This window comes from Physeter macrocephalus, chromosome 9 (assembly GCF_002837175.3).
Source record: "Physeter macrocephalus isolate SW-GA chromosome 9, ASM283717v5, whole genome shotgun sequence".
Taxonomy (NCBI): domain Eukaryota; kingdom Metazoa; phylum Chordata; class Mammalia; order Artiodactyla; family Physeteridae; genus Physeter; species Physeter macrocephalus.
Window position 1 is genome coordinate 59,833,404 of NC_041222.1, and position 20,672 is coordinate 59,854,075.

Genomic DNA, 20,672 nt, shown 5'->3' on the forward strand with positions numbered 1-20,672 from the left:
GGATTGAAAGTATTATATAAGCCCTTGTGCTTTTGATGAAGGTCATATTTTATGGCTTAGAGATGGCCAAAATGTGATTAACCCAAGGTTACCAGGATTCTCTATTGTTACTATAAATGGAGACATTTCTCAGCCGCTTGGTTTTTGTGACAGTTTTGCAAATGAAAATTAAATATCTCATTCATGGGTCATAGGAGGGGTATATCTATAATGATCCTCTTTAACTAAAATGGGGCCTTGTGATATAGTGAGTTCCATGACATCGAAGACAGTCAGGTAGAACTGAGACAGTTGAGTCGGGGTTGTGTAGCTTATATTTCTTTATTGTGCAGGAGTTCAACAAGTTTAGAGTTTCCCAGCCCAAATTTAACAGAAAACCACATACTTCAAGAATAAAACACAAGAGGGGCTTAAGTATGAAACTGCCATCACTGAGCAAAGTGAAAGGGAGGGAATCAGTGTAAAAATCGTAGTAAAATTTGTTTAGTGATAGGGAAAATTCAAAATTAATAACCTTTAAGTCCCCTTCTATTCCTGATTTTCTATAACTTAAACCTCAACATGCAGGTTAAGTTACTGGCACTTGGAATTCCACTAGGAGGTTCTAAACTGAATTCTAAGGCCTTGCCATCCTCATTTCTGGGTTGGTAAACATCTTTAAGGAAGTAGGTAAAGAAGCTGACTTCTGGGCCAGATCACAGTTGATACAGGCTTTTTAGATTTGGTGATAGTGATGCTACACAAAATCTGGATCTGTGCAGACTGTTGAAATAGTTGATAGCCATCATCACTTAGGATACAGGTTAAGTGAGAGGGCTGATGTCAAGGACCGAGGGTTAAAGCAGTGAGTCTGACTCGGCCATCTGGCCCTTTGAATCTAAAGCAACTTCAGGCAGAAATAGCCAGCACCACGGACAGCTCTTCAGTGCTGTGGTGCAAATTCAAAGCCACCTAGGGTTTACTTGGGAAAATTGCCTTCCAGGTCCTGGTTCCACCTCTTCCTAGCTAAAGATCCCTACCATGGACCGGCAGTTTAATTTACGCAAGCCTCAGTTTTCTCATCTGCAACATAGGAATAATATCTGCTCTACATAGTTCTTATGGTATGCCTACTGGATGATAAATTACAAGTGAAAGTGCCAGTTATACAAATTAAAGATGTGAATATTGTTTTTACTAACATTTCATTTTTAATCATTGACCTTTATCTGCCTAATATTGTATTATGTTAATGAAAATTGCTAGATTCTTCTCAAGGTATGAAACAACAACAGTTAAATAAACTGATGGGAAAGACCAGGGTATTTAATCAGATATACAATTTACTGGTAGGAGAACGGAACTAGGATATATTGCATGTCTTGCAGGTTCACGCACCGGTTTTTATATTTACTATGCCATTTATTTTCATAACAACTCTGTGTACCATGGCAGTCCATTCTGTGCCCTTCCATCATAGCATATGCCTTCTGTTAGTGCTGCTGAGGTAAAATCTGGGCCAGAGTGGTGATAGAATTCAGACTCTTGGTTTTCCCAAGAGTGATCTCTTCTAAAGGTTTTCCTGATGGCAGAATGCAGGAGTTAAAGAAAGAGAATGTAAGGACTATACCTCAGCCCCCTATAAGGGGATATCAGAGCTTCCACGGCCAAAAAGATGGAGCCATGTATCCCAGGACCCTGTTAGAAGGAGGTAACCCAAGCTCACTTGGATGACCCAAGCTGTTACTTAGGTTGCTGCAGGTCTGGCCATGATGGGGATCCTCTGCAAAGACCCTCAACACAGTGGCTATTAAAGGAAATGAAAAATTATACTTCAGTATCTGTGTGTGATAACTTTATGTAGCACAGTGACATCTTAGTGAAAAGCATCTAACTACCTTTACAGTTATTTTAGGAGGAATGAAATTCTGGTGTCATTAGCATTTAATATTTCCTGTCTTTGATGAAATTAAAGTATCTTCCTTGTGATCCCTTCATAATTTTTATTAGACTTAATTTGAGTCTTTATTTCAAAACAATAGAATATCTAATCTTTTAATGAACATGAATTCTACATGTGGAAAATGACCATTGGCATATGTAAATTGATGAAAATAAAATGTATGATAATGGGAATTGATTGGGTAGCAAAGAAGTACCCTAAACATCTTTCCACATAGCTTATCTTATGTATATAAGGATGTAGACAGCTACAGGGAGATTTGTAAGACTACTATTTAAGTTCTTTTATCTGAAGGTCAGCTAGGCTGATATTTTTCATACCAGTTTGATAGATGCTTGTGATTATCTGTTCAACAGCCCATTGAGGAATAGGTTGAAGATGTAGCAATTTTCTACCTAGGTAGCAGTTTTGATCCATTATCAGAGGGAAATGATTATTGTATGATGCTATTGTCCCTTGGAACTGTCAAAACGAAAACGTTAGTGATTTGATAGTTGTGTGATGATTTATATAATAGAAAGAGCACTAAGGTTGAAATCAAAAGATATAAGTCTGAATTCTTGCTTTAGTACCTACCAGATGCATGGATTTCGGTAAGTTGTTCATATCCGCTGAGCCAAAGCCATCTCCTATGAAAATGGGACGGCCCACCTACATCAGAGAATAGTTATGAGATTGTATTAGATGATGTTTGTCAAAGTGCTTAAAACTTGTGACACATATTTTTAAGAAAATTTATTTATAATTCCTTTTTTGTGTTATTTTCTACAGAAAGTGAGTGAGAAGGTTGGAGGAGCTGAAGGAACCAAGCTAGATGATGACTTCAAAGAGATGGAAAGGGTGAGTCTTCACTCAGAGTTCCCTTGACATAAAATTGCCCAGCATACTAAGTGGAGAAGAGAGAAAGGAAAGGGGAAACCGTTCTCCACTGGTACCTGAGAATACATTTTGTTATTCTTAAAAGTACTCTCCTTTTAGTGTATGTTTTAAAACAGAAAATGTAAAGTATCTGGTTTTTTTACTATCCTAAGAACAAAGCCTCCATGAAGGTGAAATGTCATAATGGATTTTATCATTATTTTTCCAAATAGAGGCAACATGGAGCTGGTTTTTGAATTGCGCTGGGGTGGGACGAAAAGAGGAGAAGGTGGGGAATGATGTACCACATGTTCTGGGGAGAGTTTGAGTCACTTTCTAGCTTTCGAGAACTTTCCTGAGGGGACTGTGCCAGCCAGAGGCAGCATGTGTAGTGAACACAGTGGTGAGCCAGCCTGACCTTGGCCTGAGCTCCACTTCTACTGCCTGTTGCACAAGTCAGCGTATTGCTCTGAGCTTCTGTATTTTCATAAATGTAAAAGGAGAATACAGATTCGTTCTTCAGAGACTTTTATTAAGGATTAAAAATAATATAAATAATTTAACATTCTTCCTTAAAAGATAACAGGTTCTCAACAAGTGAGAGTGGAGGTGGTGAACAAAATAAGCCTTTTCATTTTTCTTGTGACAGATGCCATACTTTCTCTTTTACTTTTCTTTCACTTTGAGACGGTCCATAGAAAGAGATACATAGGCTTATGATGGAGAGTGGGTATTGCATTGTGCAATTAATTATTTTAGATTTTAAATTGTGGATGAGTAAAGGATCTGGGAATACAAACCCTGTACTTGAACAGAGAGGATGGCGAAAGCCTGTGATACCCAGAAAACACATTTTTACTTTCTGCCCTGTCTTTTTCAGTTTTTCTTTTGAAGAGTTCATTGATGAATACAACAAATTCTTGTTTTGTACCTCCTCTGAGACAGGCATGTAGGATATAGTAGTAAACAGGATAGATAAGATTCCTGACTGCATTAAATTCATAATCTAGTGGGGAAGACAGACTTTGGACAAATACTGACCAGTGAGGCAAGGGTAACGAAACATGGCACTAGAGAAGCTTGGAACAGAGGAAACTCACCCACATAGGGTGGTCAGGGAAGACTTTCCTGATACTTAAGTGAGGATATAAAGGATGAGTAAGAGTTAGCAGAGCCTAGTGCCTTTCTAGTAAAGGAAACAGCAAGCAAGAGAGAAACGGACAGGGACTTCTGTGGTGGTCCAGTGGCTAAGACTCCGTGCTCCCAATGCAGGGGGCCCAGGTTCAATCCCTGGTCAGGGAACTAGATCCCATGTGCCACATCTAAAGATCCCGATGCCGCAACTAAAATATCCTGCAAGCTACAACTAAAGATCCCACATGCTGCAACGAAGACCCAGTGCAGCCAAATAAATAAATAAATATTTTTTTTAAAAAAGAGAGAGAGAGAGAGAACTGGACACATTTGAGTTCCTGAATAAAAGATGAGTTGCTGAGAGACAGGAGTCTTGTGAAATGAGACTGTTTAGTGTTTACCTAGCTGGTATTTCTGGCTAAGTTATTGAGATGGACCTCACTGATAGAATAGGGAGCCTCACTGATAGAATAGATTTAATGAGTCTCCAGAACCTGACACACCTGCTCAGAATGACTTGGCTTTGACTCCTCTGCTTGCCATAGTCCCCAAAGTTCCACACCCCTCTTTATGAGCAGCCCTGTGGGTCTGTCCATTTGCACCAATCTCTGTCTACACCCAGTGTTCCTTCGTCCCCCTTATCCTTTGATGTCTCCCCCCCATCCCCACCCTGGAGGGAGTGTATAATAATCCACGTGGCCGGTGCCCTGTCATTAATGACAGATTAGGCAGGTGTTTAGGAATTTAGGACTAAGGAATCAGAATTTGAGTCCTGCTTTCAGCCTCTGCCAGGACACAAGGTAATAAGCTCGGTAGCCCACTGCCTAAACTGAGACAGACTAACTTTCTGTTTCTTAAATGAGATTAAAAAGAATAAGAAATTTGGAGAACAGTGTTTATAACTGAACAACTAATTAAGGCTTTGAATCCATGCCAGTCTTGCAAAGTAATTGAAATAAAAGAGGATCTTACAAATATTTTACTTCAGGCAAAGACCCACAGAGGTCCCTCTGAGTCTGTTGGTAAGGTTTATTTCTCCTGTTTCCGAAAAAATAATGAGTTTCTGAAGCTTTTATTTCAAAATCTAGATATTACCGTAATAAGGTTTTGCTGATTGAAGAACACACTTGTGGTTTTGTATTTGGGTTTATAACTAAGTAGACTGAGAGATTTAGATCTTAGTGAGGTGTGGAAATTGTTTATTCTGCTTCATTCCACACATCTTTTGCATTATCTCTACTTATGTTAAATTCACATTAAAGGTAGAGGTTTCTGTGGTAATTGGAAAGCACATGCTTTAGATTTAGACTCCATATCTGTTCTGTTTATATGTTTATTACACACAAAAACATTTTAGCTCAGTGTTCCCAAACCTGCAGAAGAGTCACCTTTCCATGGTCAATTTCCTGTTCATCAAGCATTTAGAGCAGAGAGACCTTTGTTCACTGTGTTCTCAGAGGTGCAGTGAGACAACAAAATGAGATAAATTAGAGATTTGCATCACGCAGCACTACTGGGAGAGAGGAGTGGGTATTCCTAGAGATTGTTTCCGTAATCAGCCACCGCATCCACTCTCCTGCTGAGATACAGTAAAATTACCATGTGCATCTCTTAGCCCTTGTAGCCTTCCCGTCTCGGAGCTGATTGCGTGGACTCCTTCGGCTGTGTTGTCGCTGTAAGAACCCTGCCTGTAACCATTTCTGACCTTCTCCTAAGTGCCTGAATGGAATTGTTTCTTTGTTCATTTTAAATGGTATTTGTTGCTTACAAGCTTCCTCAAACACAGACTAAATTTCTTACCATGGTACAGACATTGTGTGGATTTTTTTCTTTGAAAAGCTGCAGATTTTTTTGTCAAGAGGAAGCACTAGAATTTGAGGGACCTCTGGTTTCTTTGAAATTTACATCAGTTGCTGCAGTGATTGTGTGTGTGTGTGTGGTGTGGTTATGTTCATTAATTCACATGGAATATCTGTAAATGCCTCCATGTGGCAGGCATCCTGCTGGGCACCAGGAATACAATGTTTAAGGTACAGTTCCTGCCTTCAGGAGCTTCCAGTTTTGATGGAAGAAATAGACACATAAATTAGTGTCTTATGGGACATGGTGCTTGATGCCTTGGGAAGTATTTTCATGGAAGACCTAACTCAGGTTGGGTAGATGAGTGGAGGCTTCCTAGAAGAAAGGGCACCTGAACTAAATCCTGAAATTTTCTCTTTGTTTCTGTGTATATGAGTAATGTAAACGTCCAAGCCAAGGGGTACAGTGTCTCTTTTAGCAGCCTGAAAAGTATCATGGGAAATCCCTGCTGTTGAAACCAGGAGTCCTCAAGTTGAAAGCATGGCTATAGACCATTTTAATGAGAATGGAATTTTTCTGAAGGGGCAGCCTCAAGTTTTAAGGCAAGCAGATGTTGAGAAAGAATGGAAGGATTGACATTCCTTATACAAGTGAGGGAATGTATTGTGCAGAGCAGCCTGTGGGGGAAGCGCTATAGGAGAATGTCCATGGTCATTATCTCCATGTACTTAACTAGACATTGGGTGGAGAGGAGCTAGATCCTTCTGTTTAACCCCAAGTGGCAGGCTAGAATTAATGAGTAGAAGCTATGGGGAGATAGATTCAGACTCAACATAAGAAAGAACTTTTTGTTGTCGGAGCTTTTTAAATAAAAAAGAGCCTTGGGGATTACTGAATTCCCCATCACTCCCCATGTTTAAAGAGAGGCTAAACCCACGGGTCCCACATTCTGTGTGAAGCACAATAGTTGTCATCTCCTTCGAGTTTTGTGGCAAGTAATTTGTTACTAATGTCATTTTTAATAATGTCAGTCTCACTTGGATTCTAGTGATCTATCCCAAATGGGAGAGAAAGGAGTAGAGTCCCAGCCAGCATGCTCAGAGTTTCACATATCCCTGAGTGCACCTGTCATATACGTGAATGTCTTCTTCATGGGTGTGGTGGTAAAAGACAAGGTGTGGATTACGGTACTGAGACACTCCCTTGCTGGTGTGGAACTGTAGGATGGGTGGGAGCCCCAAAGAAGATGAGCTTTAAAGACATTTTTCTGCTTATCCTGAAATTCAGTGAAGACTAGCTTCTTCTCAGTTACGTGTTTGCAGCATGTTTCCAATCCAATGTTCATTAAAGGTAAATGCCTAAGAAGATTAACAAAAAAAATACATTGGGGCAATCTCAGCCTAATGTGTTGTTTATTTTTGTTTTCAACACACAGTTCATTAATCAGGCTTTCCAAATACATAAGGTAACTGCTGTAAAGCAGGGCAATCTGGGGACAGGTACATTAATTCTTCCATATCAGTAGGGGACTATTAAAACATCCCCTTATTGGACAAGCCTGTACCTCACTGCCAGACAGACTTTCCCAGGTACTGTTTTCATCGTGTCTCTGTGACTTGTTTAGTTAGGTGTTCTCCTTCAGGTCCTGTCCTTTAAGTGGGTGTGCATTCATTCTTAATAGGTACATTTTCTTAATTTCAGTGACAGAAAAATTAAGAATTTGAAAGATTTTCGTGTTTCATATGACATTTTAAACATCTCTTTTGTGTAACCACTGTAAGTTAGCCCATGTCTAAGTGGGTGCTTAATTCATCTATTTATTATTGATCACTAAACCCACAAACTGTCTGTGCTCCATTTTAAGATGTCCATTTTATTTTTCTTAAACTCTGCTGCTGTGTCCCTGTGACAGCATCTGGTATAATGCAGTGTCTGATGATGTGAAGTCATATCTTTCAGTCCTTTTGTTAGTCCACAAAGAATGCTGTGTTTTTCACCTGTGCTGCCACCTGCGTTCAGGAAACAGTGACTGCTCCTTTTCCAATGGGGAAGGGTAATGTTCAGATGCCTCAAAACAATAGCCCCATTCTAGTCAATCTGGTGCCTTTCGGTTCTCTTCTATCTTGTCTCTAAAGACTGAGACAGCTGGTGAAATGATGGGCATCCATAGATTCAGTGTGGCATGCCTTTGTGAAAGTAGAACCTTAGCACAGGGAGCAGCAGACTTTTTCTGTAAATATATTAGGCTTTGTGGGCCAGAGGGCATTGTGGTCTGTGTTGCACCTCCTCACCTCTGCTGTTGAAGAGCAAAAGCAAGCATCAGTGGTATTTGAATGAAGGAGCACGGCTGTGTTCCCATAAAATTTACCCAAGGACAATGAAATTTGCATTTTGTATAGTTATTATGTGCAACAAAATAGTCTTCTTCTTTTGAATTGTTCCAGCTATTTAAAAATCTAACAATGGGGGCTTCCCTGGTGGCACAGTGGTTAAGAATCCCCCTGCCAATGCAGGGGACACAGGTTCGAACCCTGGTCCGGGAAGATCCCACATGCCGCGGAGCAACCAAGCCCGTGGACGGGGAGGATCCCACATGCCGCGGAGCAACCAAGCCCGTGTGCCACAACTACTGAGCCTGCGCTCAAGAGCCTGTGAGCCACAACTAATGAGCCCAAGTGCTGTAACTACTGAAGCCTCGCACCTAAAGCCCATACTCTAGGCTCAAGAGAAGCCACTGCAACAAAGAGAAGCCCCTGCTCGCTGCAACTAGAGAAAGCCCGCGCATCAACAAAGACCCAGTACAGCCAAAAATAAATAAATAAAAAAATTTTTTTTTTAAAGGAAAAAAATCTAACAACAGGCAGTGGCCCAGATTTGGCCCACCGGCCATGGTTTGCCAACCCTTGACTTAGCATGAAGAAGGGAAATGTTACAGTGAGTAAAGCGGGTTGAGAGAGGTGTTTCTCTCCCTACCCATAGTTGTAGATTACAAGACTGGTTAGTGGAGGAAGAACCTGCTAATGTATTGAGAGTTGCTAAAATCTTGCTAATGAGAAAATTGAAGTAAAAAGACCAGAGGAATATGTGCCTATGCTTTTACTCTGAGGAAAAAAACCCAGAACTTATTTCACACAGATAAGTTTTTATTTCCTGCAAACATGCCTGTATCTTATATAGTTAGCTTCACCTCCTCTAAACAGCTTTCCCTAATGACTCCCTGCCCCAAGCCAGACAAGGGTAGTTAAAGAAACAGAGGCTCAGGTGCTCACAAAAATGGAAGTTGCTGTTTGGGACACATCAAAACTTGTTTTCAAGCAGTAGGAAAATTGGGGCATTAAGGAAATCAGTAGCTACATGTCATAAGTTCAGAATTAAACTGTGCTGTTCTCAAATGGGAATAAGCTCTTGCCAGTTATAATAAATTATTTAAGTGGAAATCTTCTTAATTCATGGTAGTTATACTAGGCCTGTTAATAAGAGGGTATATGGTTGGACATTGATAGTTGTGGTATATAAATAGCGTTCCTAGCAAGAGCCTGACAAGGAGCGTTTAAGGTTCTCACAGGGTGATGGCCTCACCTTGTCCATGGCTGACCCAGTATAGTTTTGTTTAGCAAAAAGAGTTCTGGACAAAAAGAGGACAGAGATGGAGAGAAGTTGGACGTTGGTCAGCCTCCTACTGGCTGATGTCATTGGGTGATCCAGTTCCTCCAGCATTCTTCCCTGGAAACCGTGTCTGATCCATGACCTTTGGAACTATATTTCTTCCCATGATGGCTGCGTGGGTTGTGTGACCTCAGAGAATTCATTTCCCTTCTCCAGGTTTTAAAAAATCAAGGCTTTGGACTGGATGCTCTACTGGCCTTGTTCTCTTATGTTTCTTAACTCTGTCAAGTGTAAAATCAGGAGTAAGATCCTACTTAAATGAATTTGCTAGTAGCTCTTGCCTGTTTGGTGTATGACCTGAAAATGCATTCCGCAAAGTATTATATTGGATAAAGTTGTTTTCAGAGGTGGATTGCAAGTGAAGGTTATTTTATGCTCTGATCAAAAGGGTTGAGCTAGAAATTTCTCTAGATTGATATCTAGATCAGGTACCTGAAAGTGTTGAAGGAATCTGCCTCAGTGGGCACAAGATCTGGGGTTGTATGGGCTCTTCCCTGGGAGACTTTGGCCAAACCATGGGGGTCACTGAGTAGTTTTTATTCTCACTCTTCTTCTAAGGTTGACTCCCACTTTGGGGACCAAATGCAATGCTCTAATATTGGTGTCTCCAGTGTCTCTGTGCCTCCCCCAAGACCACTGGCTTTAGCCAAGCTAATAGCTTCTATTTATAGAGCCTGAGTACTTTGGCGGTCTATTTACAGAGCCCAGAAGGGAAAGGGGGTTTCATTTGGCAGATGAGAACCACTTTTCATGCTTTCCTTGCTGACTTGCCCATGGACCACTCCAGATATACACTACTGGCACCCAGCTTCTGTAGAGAAGCCAGTGTAACTGAGGGCATGTGGTCAAACAACGTAGCCTGGGACAGCCTCCCTTTTGCAGAGGCCCAGGGTGGAATAGTTCTTGTGAATGAGTTTCTGTAGACTTTGAGGACTTTCAAAACAAAACCAGAAGGTGAGCTGGAAGGTGCTTTCCTCCTGATTGGCCTCTGCCAGGTCTCCAGCTCCATCTAGGAGACGGTACAGAGAGCTTTGTAGCTCTGACTTGGTGTCTCTCTGTTCAGGTTAGGAGATGTCCCTGTTGCCTTTTTGTGCTTTCAAGAAGTATTGGGTGGTAGTTAACAACACATACGCTGGAGCTGGAATTGGGCAAGTTTCTTGACCTCTGTGTATCTGTTTCATAAGGCTTCTGAGGATTTAGTATGTAAAGATATTTAAAGCCCTTGGAACAATTTCTGACAAATATAAAACAGTTTATGATGATGGTGGTCATGATTATTCCTGAGGGTAGAGATGGGGGAAAGTTAGAAATTGGTTAGCTTCCTCACATCAGATGAGTTCAGAATACCAAGTGGTCACTGGCCAATTCAGTTCCTCTGGCACTCTCCCTTAGAAACTTTGACCTTTGGAACTACTTTTCTTCCAGTCATAGCCACATAGGACATTTGGATACATTTGACATTGAATGCTTTAAGCCCTGTCATATAGTCAGCAGAAGATCTGTGTTTTTGTCCTATCACACATGTAACCCGGACCTTCAGCCTGTTTTTTCTGCACACACCCTTTGACTTCATTTCCATTACACTGAGTGCATAGTGGTTGGTTGGCATGTTGGTAATACTTCCAGGACCTCCGTGTATGGCCACACAAATTCTGCACTGTAAAACTCTGGGGGACCACTGTTTATTGCAGAACTAAATACTGCTTAGCCACATACTCAAATCTAAGATGTATTAAAAACTCAAGTGAACCAAAAGAATGTGGTACAGGGGTCACATGTGGGCAGGCATCTCTTAAATAGGAATGCTTTTTAAGGTAATTTTATACCATGATGACCTCATAAGAAAAAATGTTTCCTCTATTAATCACAGTAGTAGCAAGCTCCTTACACACACATTAATCTGACTACCATGGAAGGGGAAATGATTAAGTATTGAAAAACAAAGCTGAAAGATAAAATCTTCTGGTTATGGTTTGGTTTCTGATTATGAAAGAGAAGAAGGCTTACACAGACGTAGAAAACAAATATATGGATACCAAGGGGGAAAGGGGTGGGGTGGGAGGAATTGGGAGACTGGTATTGACACATATACAGTACTGATACTATGTATAAAATAGACAACTGACGGGCACATACCGTATAGCACAGGGAACTCCACCTAATGCGCTGTGGTAACCTGAGTGGGAGGCAAGTCCAAAAGGGAGAGGATATCTATATGTGTATGGCTGATTCTTTTGTTGTGCAGTGGAGGCTAACACAACATTGTAAAGCAACCATATTCCAATAAAAATTAATTTAAAAAAAAAGAAAGAAAGAGAAGGAGCCTTGCCCCATCCATAAAAGGTTGATTTTTGTATGTAGGTGCAATAGGTTACAGAAAAATTGGAATTGAGGGAGGAGCCCTTGAACTCTAAGGAAAACAACGAAGTCTCCTTGAACTTAATTGAGATCTGATATTCTGCCATCAAAAATTAATTCCCTTCATTCATACTTATGTAGTCCATGTACATACCTTGGATAGGAGGATGCACTAATTTTCAGTAGTCATTTACCCTGCAGAGTGAATGAATGGACCACACGTGTTGATAAGAAAAGGATTTCATGGGGGAATGTAGAGAGGGCCTCATGGCACGGCCTCTTCATGTGGTAGAAAGGGTGCAACAGAGAGAGGACATGGTGACCTGCTGAGTGCAAATACTGACCATTCAGAATTTTGCAAGGATAGATTCTAGGACCAAGATTTTAATTTAGAGTTAACCAAAAGTTCAAGAACTGATCAGAAGTGTTTACTCAAGATTTTTATGTACTTGGGATGTTCTCAGAAGTTAAATAAAAACTCCCTCTTTTACTTGAACAAACAGAGTCAATGTTGCATGTTTCTTTCTTTAGAGCAGTGAAACATGCCACCATGCCTGGCCCTCTGTAGACATCCAGTAAATGCCTCTGGGGCAAAATATGTTTCATAGCTCCACCTTTAAAAAAAATTGTTTATTTTATGCTGAATTTATTCCTGGGTCATATATTTTTGTTTCTTCAGTTTCTTTTAGGACATCTTCTGTGCAACCTCCTCTTCAGGTTTAGGTACAATTTGCTCTTTTTCAATAGGGATCATCTTAGTGTGGCAGAGAGGGCTCAGGTAGGGGTTAATCCATCCATGAGCTCTGTAGGTCCAGGGCCCATCTCGGATTCTGTTCACCCCAGAGACGCTACATCAAAAGCCTTAAGTGTAACTTTACTCTCCGCATTTTTAAGCATGTGCAGCAAAAAATTCACTCTTTTTTGGGTCATGGACCCTCTTTCCAGCCCTACTCTTTGACCTGGATGGATACACCAGCCAACTCCAACATTGTAATGATGGAATGGCATGCATTGCTTCTGTAAAGTGACATCTTTCAGAGACTTGGTGGCTTTTTGGATATGCACACCCTCTATGGGCTGGCCAGCTTCATGGGTGTTCTTAAAGTGAACGTGAAGATTTGAACCTCTTGATTTGCAAGATTTTGTGGGGTTTTCTGTGTCAAGTGAAGAGTGAACCATTCTCAGAGACCACATCAGGCAACTTCCAGTGAGAGGAAGCTATATCCACCTTATTTTACCAGGAGATAAGGAAGTATATTTTGAAACACATTTTAGGAAATTAGTAGGTTCCTTTTTGGGTAAATGGGCTTTCCAAGTCTTGATGGAACACAGCTGAATGCAAAGCCAGTGTTACTTCTGGCAGCTCTGTGAGCCCCTCACCTTCCACCGCAGGACTTATTGCTCTGTTTTACCACCAGTGGTTATACATACACTCAAGCAAAAACTACGTTTCTAAAGCTAATAATTTGCATCATTTAGAATATTTATTTTCTCATTTCAGAAAGTGGATGTCACCAGCAGGGCTGTGATGGAAATAATGACTAAAACAATTGAGTACCTTCAACCCAATCCAGGTAAGGGCTCGTTTTATACTTGCAGGGGTATCCCTCCAGGTAGCTTTTCGTTTCTCTTTGGTAGACAGGCTAGGTTTGGTGTGCTTCTGCTTGCTCTGTCCTCCCTTCTGGAAGTTCAGTGACTTCAGGTGGAGCATTTCGACTGGGAAGGGAGGACTTTTTAGGTTCACACTGAAGTAACTGGAGGCTTCTGTGATATTTTATCTGACTGTAGTGTAATTAACAAACAGCACTGTGTGGACAGCATGGGTGGCACATGATGTCAGGTTAGCTGCAAGCTGTTATTAACTGAACTCATTTGAAAGGGATTGTAAGAAAGAAAATTGGGAGAATTTTCAGATAAAACATAGTAATTCACCAAAGGTGTGAAAAAGTAGGAAGTTGAACGGTTTTTGTGAAATACAGAGGGTTTCTGTCCATACGCATCACTGAAGTCTTTGGAGGGTTGTTCTTTGTTCTGATTTTTCTCCAAGCACATCACAGATCAGCACTTGTTCTTGCTAACCTATTACACTCTTAAGAGAAGGGAGTTATAATAGAGATAATGGAGCTGTACCTTGAAAAGAGAACCAGGCAGAAGTGGGGTGATCTCGAAGAGCACAAGGTATAACAGAGCAAAGCAGCTGATACTATAGACCTCCTCAGCACTCTTCCTGAATAGCAGTTCCTAACTGCAGAGTATAGAAACTTGAAGCAAGGTTGAATATATTTAAGTAAAACGTATGAATATTGGGAAAACCACGTATCGTGAGACCAGTTTCTTTGGGAGTTTCAGGTTGAGATTCCTGTGTCTTTGGTGGTCCTAGGGGAGATGGTTCAGGCACTGTGTCAGTCCCACTGTGTTTGGATTCTGAGCGTTAATGGGTGAGAGGTAAGAAAAGGAAATACGTGGGGTAAGAGGAGGCAGACCAGCACAGTCAGTGCTGACCAGCTCCCTACTGCTTTCTGCTGCTGGCTGCAGCTTTCACTCAGCCCAAACTGTGGGAATAACATTCTCAGTTTTTTTAAAAACTGCATCAGAGATGGGATTATGTGAGGAAGGAAAATATTGAAGTAAGTGATAAGCCATAGGAACCAGGCATTTAACTGATAGTAGACCAAATTGTTGGCAAATTAGGCAACGAATAGCAAAAATGAAGTTTCCAAGTTTTGCTTGCAGCCTTCTTCAGGACCTCTGTATTCCACAGAGATTCATGGATCTCTTATCTAAGAGACCTTCACCTGTTCCTAAGTATTTAAACAGTGTGATAGGTCAGTTTTGAAAAGAGAACTGCTCGCCCCAAGTCTCACGGTAAGAAGTCATTGTTTAGGGAAGGTCTTTTTTGTCTTTGTCTTTGAGTAGAACCTTGAAGTGCTCTCTCATTTCCCGGGATTTATGCATGAATGGTGCTAGGATTACTTAGCCCTGCTGTTGTAGGGCTAATATATATTTTTTAACATCTTTATTGGAGTATAATTTCTTTACAATGTTGTGTTAGTTTCTGCTGTATAACAAAGTGAATCAGCTATACAAATACATATATCCCCATATGCCTTCCCTCTTGAGTCTCCCTCCCACCCTCCCTATCCCACCCCTCTAGGTGGGCATAAAGCATGGAGCTGATCTCCCTGTGCTATGCGGCTGCTTCCCACTAGCTATCTGTTTTACATTTGGTAGTGTATATATGTCAGTGCTACTCTCTCATTTCATCCCAGCTTACTCTTCCCCCTCCCAGTGTCCTCAAGTCCATTCTCTATGTCTGTGTCTTTATTCCTGTCCTGCCCTTAGGTTCATCAGAACCATTTTTTTTTGTAGATTCTATATATATGTGTTAGCATACGGTATTTGTTTTTCTCTTTCTGACTTACTTCACTCTGTATGACAGACTCTAAGTCCATCCACCTCACTGCAAATAACTCAATTTCGTTTCTTTTTGTGACTGAGTAATATTACATTGTATATATGTGCCACATCTTTTTTATCCATTCATCTGTCAATGGACACTTAGATTGCTTCCATGTTGTAGGACTAATATTAAATGTAGGGAAGGAGAGGGAAAATATAGTATTTATTGAGCACTAATGCATTTTCAGTATGTCACTAGTTATATACACTGTCTCCTCTCTAAAAGTAGCTGTTTTTTTCCTGATTATAAAAAGAAAACACAGTTGAAAAATTCATAGTATAGCAAAGAAACTAAAAATCCATGAACACAGATCTTTGATGGGGACCCATCTGTGTTCCTGAGTATAATGGAATTCAGGTGTATGGAGGTATGCTGTGTTGAATAGGCTGTCCTTCAAAATCCAGGGCTACCCAGAACCTCCAAATGTGACTTTATTTGGAAATAACATCTTTTGAGATGTAATCAGTTAATGATCTTGAGATGAATTCATTCTGGAGTTAGAGTGAGCCCTAAATCCAACAACTGGTGTCCTTATAAGAAGAAGAGAAAACACAGAGAGGCACAGGGCAGAAGGCCACATGAAGACAGAGGCCAAGATTAGAGTGATGCTGCCACAAACCAAGGAATGCCAGGAGCCACCAGAGCTGGAAGAGGCTAGGAAGGATTCTCCCAGAGAGCCTCAGAAAGAACCAACCCTATTGACACCTTGATTTCAAGTGTCTTGAACTGTGAGAGAGTAAATTTCTGTTGTTCTAAGCCACACAATTTGTGGCAATTTGTTATGGCAGACCTAGAAAACTAATATACTTTGCTAGCCTAATTTTCCTCAGAAAAAAACAAGGGCCAGAGAATTTAAGAAACTTTCCCAAAGTTACACACCTAGGAAGGGATGACACCAGGATTGGAACCCAGGTCTGATGCCCCCGAGCCCAGGAACTTTCCATTGCACAGTCCTGCTTCTGAGAAGAATGGGTTCTTCATTTAGGTGCAAAGGGTCCTTTACTTTCAGAGTGGATATGACAGAAATCCAGAAAGGGAACAAATTGTGGGGTTGAGACTTATTTTTATTTTAATAAAAAAGATAACAGGAGGAGGTAATTGGGGGAGATTTGAATTTTTAGAAATGACGTATTTTTAACAGAATCCTGAATGTGCTTATTAGCTACCGACATATTGGTTTTATGGCTATTTAAAAATTGAATGGGGCTTCCCTGGTGGCGCAGTGGTTGAGAGTCCGCCTGCCGATGCAGGGGACGCGGGTTCGTGCCCTGGTCCGGGAGGATCCCACATGCCGCGGAGCGGCTGGGCCCGTGAGCCATGGCCGCTGAGCCTGCGCATCCGGAGCCTGTGCTCCGCAACGGGAGAGGCCACAACAGTGAGAGGCCCGCATACCGCAAAAAAAAAAAAAATAATAAAATTTTAAAAAATAATAAAATAAAATAAAAATTGAATGAACATCTGCCACCAAGGAGAACAATTAAGGCCATCACCAGACAATCACAAGTTGGTTTCAGAAAAGCAGTTATATATGGGCAGGGCACATATTTATACAAATAAGTGTCATCTAGAAGGGTCCAGAGTAAAACAAAATTTCATATGCTCATTCTTCAGAATTTAGACAATTTGCATTTAATTGGCTTATAATAGATATGACTTAGTTCCTCCATGAATTTCTTGCCCTGAGAGCAGACATTGGCTAGAGCTCCTGAAAGGTGGCTGATCCAGTACACTTGTTCAGAATACAAGTGTCCTTGCGAAGGGGACACAAGAATCTAGTCAACACCCAGAGGCTCCCAGTCCTTGGGCACAGAAGAGCAGAATATTCCCAAACTCATGCTGTTTGATAAATGCTTTGACCACTCAGCCTCTCTGTGACCCCAGAATCTGGGTCAACCAATATGGATCACTGGCTTCTGGTCCTGAATAAGCAAGATCTGGCCAGGGTCAGGATAGGGGCTTATGCAAAGTAACAAATTTACCTGGACAGGCCAGTAGGATCTGTGGAAATTAATGCTTTGAGGGTACTTTGAGAGTATCTTGTATTTGATTCATACGCTAGGATGCATTCTGGCTTTCACATCTTGTGGTTATGGAGCATACACATCTGTATAGTCTTGAAACTCAATTCCTATTGAAATGATGACCAAAGAGAGTTGGATTCCTTTTCTTGAATCTGTAGCTGTGCTCTGTGTAGGCCCTCCATCTGCTCTTACCCATCTCCGGAGTGATATTTTAAAAGGCAGACCTGATCATGTCATCATCTTGCACAGAACCCTTCAATGGATTTTCACTGCTTTTAGGATTAAGTTTTACCATTTTTAACAAGGCTCAAAGGGCCCTCCCTACATGGTCAGCCCTGCCCTTTCCCCTCTACCTTGCCAGACAAAGTCTCCTCAGGTCCAGCATCAAGGTCATGTAGAAGCCTTCCTGAAGCCCTGACTGCATTAGGTTCCACTGTCAATGACCCTCTCAGGATCCCAGCTGCTTTTCCCCGGTGGCACATGCCACACTTACTGTAATTGCATGGTGTGTGTGCTTTGGTTTGTCCTCCCCTGTAAGGACAGGGCTCTGCCTGTCTTATTCCCCACCATCCCCCCATATGCCCCCAGGCCCCAGCTCAGTTCCAGGCAGCCCGTGACATTTGGATATTTGAAGAAATGGATTATGAAGCACAGTTGATACTCAGTGGCTAATGTGATAAAACTGCTATAATGTAAAGGAGAGAAGGAGAAACTCTTCCTTTCCCCTAACCCATCAGCTCTACCCATGTAACCAACATTTATCAAATGCATTTACTTTTATACAAGGACCTGTGCAATTCTAGATGTAGTGGGGGTAGATACAGAACCAAGATTGGGCCCCTGCCCCCTGGGACCTCACAGTCTAACAGCATAAAGTATGTATACTCTGAAGAGAGCTGCCCAGAGGCCTTCATGCCTAATTCCTTCTGGAAATTCCAGCTAACTGATGAAGTGAGGAGGGGTGAGTGGGGTCACAGGCCTGCAGGTGTGGCCTGCAAAGGCAGGGCTTTCGAGGACATAGAACAGAAAGCTGTAAAGTCTTTCAGCTTGGACTGTGAAATGATTCTGACAGGAACAACATAAACCAGTACAGATTTCCAAGCTGCTTAGATAAGAAATAATTTGAACTTGAGAAGTCCTGTGTACTTCTACTGATTGTGAGCCCCTATTCTCATGGTATCTAAGAGCAAAGATCATCGGAGAAGATATAAATCAATTTTCTTTTTTTTTTAATGAATTTATTTATTTTATTTTATTTATTTATTTTTGGCTGCATTGGGTCTTCCTTGCTGTGTGCGGGCTTTCTCTGGTTGCAGTGAGTGGGGGCTACTGTTCACATTGTGGTGCACGGGCTTCTCATTGCGTGGCTTCTCTTGTCGTGGAGCACAGGCTCATGGCACACGGGCTTCAGTAGTTGTGGCACATGGGCTTAGTAGTTGTGGCACATGGGCTCAGTAGTTGTGGCTCACTGGCTCTAGGGCACAGGCTCAGTAGTTGTGGGTGCACGGGCTTAGTTGCTCTGTGGGATGTGGGATCTTCCCGGACCAGGGCTCCAACCTGTGTCCCCTGCATTGGCAGGCACATTCTTAACCACTGTGCCACCAGGGAAGCCCCAAATCAGTCTTCTTATATGAGTATTCTGATGCTTTGTGGGGGGAAAATAAATCAGCAATGTCCAATAGAAATAAGATGCAAGGCACATGTGTAATTTTGAATTTTCTAGTAGCCATATTAACAAAAGTAAAAAAGAAAGGTAGAGAAGAAGCAAGAAGAACCACAATCCTGTAGCCTGTGAAACAAAAACCATATTCACAGAAATATAGACAAGATGAAAAGGCAGAGGGCTATGTACCAGATGAAGGAACAAGATAAAACCCCAGAAAAACAACTAAATGAAGTGGAGATAGGCAACCTTCCAGAAAGAGAATTCAGAATAATGATAGTGAAGATGATCCATGACCTCGGAAAAAGAATGGAGGCAAAGATCGAGAAGATGCAAGAAATGTTTAACAAAGACCTAGAAGAATTAAAGAACAAACAAACAGAGAAGAACAATACAATAACGGAAATGAAAACTACACTAGAAACAGCCTAAGAGACTTCTGGGACAACATTAAATGCAACAACATTCTCATTATAGGGGTCCCAGAAGGAGAAGAGAGAGAGAAAGGACCAGAGGAAATATTTGAAGAGACTATAGTCGAAAACGTCCCTAAATGGGAAAGGAAATAGCCACCCAAGTCCAGGAAGCGCAGCAACTCCCTTACAGGATAAACCCAAGGACAAACATGCCGAGACACATAGTAATCAAATTGGCAAAGATTAAAGACGAAGAAAAATTATTGAAAGCAGCAAGGGAGGGAGGAGCTTCAAGATGGTGGAAGAGTAAGATGCAAAGATCACCTTCCTCCCCACAAATACATCAGAAATACATCTACATGTGGAACAACTGCTACAGAACACCTACTGAACGCTGGCAGAAGACCTCAGACCTCCCAAAAGGCAAGAAACTCCTCACGTACCTGGGTAGGGCAAAAGAAAAAAGAAAAAGCAGAGACAAAAGAATAGGGACGGACCTAGCCAGGAGGGAGTCCGGGAAAAGGCCTGGAGCTGCTGAAGAGGCAAGACACTTTTTCTTGCCTCTTTGTTTCCTAGTGCACGAGGAGAGGGGATTAAGCGCGCCGCTTAAAGGAGCCCAAGAAACAGGCGCGAGCTGCAGCTATCAGCGCGGACCCCAGAGGCGGGCATGAGACGCTAAGGCTGCTGCTGCAGCCACCAAGAAGCCTGTGTGCGAGCACAGGTCACTCTCCACACCTCCCCTCCCGGGAGCCTGTGCAGCCCGCCACTGCCAGGGTCCCGTGATCCAGGGACAACTTCCCCGGGAGAACACATGGCGCGCCTCAAGCTGGTGCAACGTCACGCTGGCCTCTGCCGCTGCAGGCTCGCCCCGCATCCGTACCCCTCCCTCCCCCCGGCCTGAGTGAGCCAGAGCCCCGAATCAGCTGCTCCTTTAACCCCGTCCTATCTGAGCAAAGAACAGATGCCTTCAGGTGACCTACACGCAGAGGTGGGTCCAAATCCAAAGCTGAACCCCTGGAGTTGTGCGAACAAAGAAGAGAAAGGGAAATTTCTCCCAGCAGCCTCAGGAGCAGCGGATTAAATCTCCACAATCAACTTGATTTACCCTGCATCTGTGGAATACCTGAATAGACAATGAATCATCCCAAATTGAGGAGGTGGAATTTGGGAGCAACGATATATATATTTTTTCCCCTTTTTCGCTTTTTGTGAGTGGGTATGTGTATGCTTCTGTGTGTGATTTTGTCTGTATAGCTTTGCTTTTACCATTTGTCCTAGGGCTCTGTCTGTCCGTTTTTTTTTTTTTTTACTTAAAAAAATTTTTTTCTTAATAATTATTTTTTATTTTAATAAC

The 20,672-nt window shown here is 41.8% G+C and overlaps 1 protein-coding gene across 1 annotated transcript in view; it reads left to right on the forward strand.

Annotated features, from left to right (window-relative positions):
- Window positions 1-20,672, forward strand: part of SH3GL2 (SH3 domain containing GRB2 like 2, endophilin A1) — a 200,464-nt gene that overhangs the window by 143,366 nt on the left and 36,426 nt on the right. The window contains exons 2-3 of the mRNA XM_024126845.1: window positions 2,714-2,782; window positions 13,260-13,332. Coding sequence (XP_023982613.1) covers window positions 2,714-2,782; window positions 13,260-13,332 — 142 coding nt within the window. The remainder of the gene's footprint in view (window positions 1-2,713; window positions 2,783-13,259; window positions 13,333-20,672) is intronic.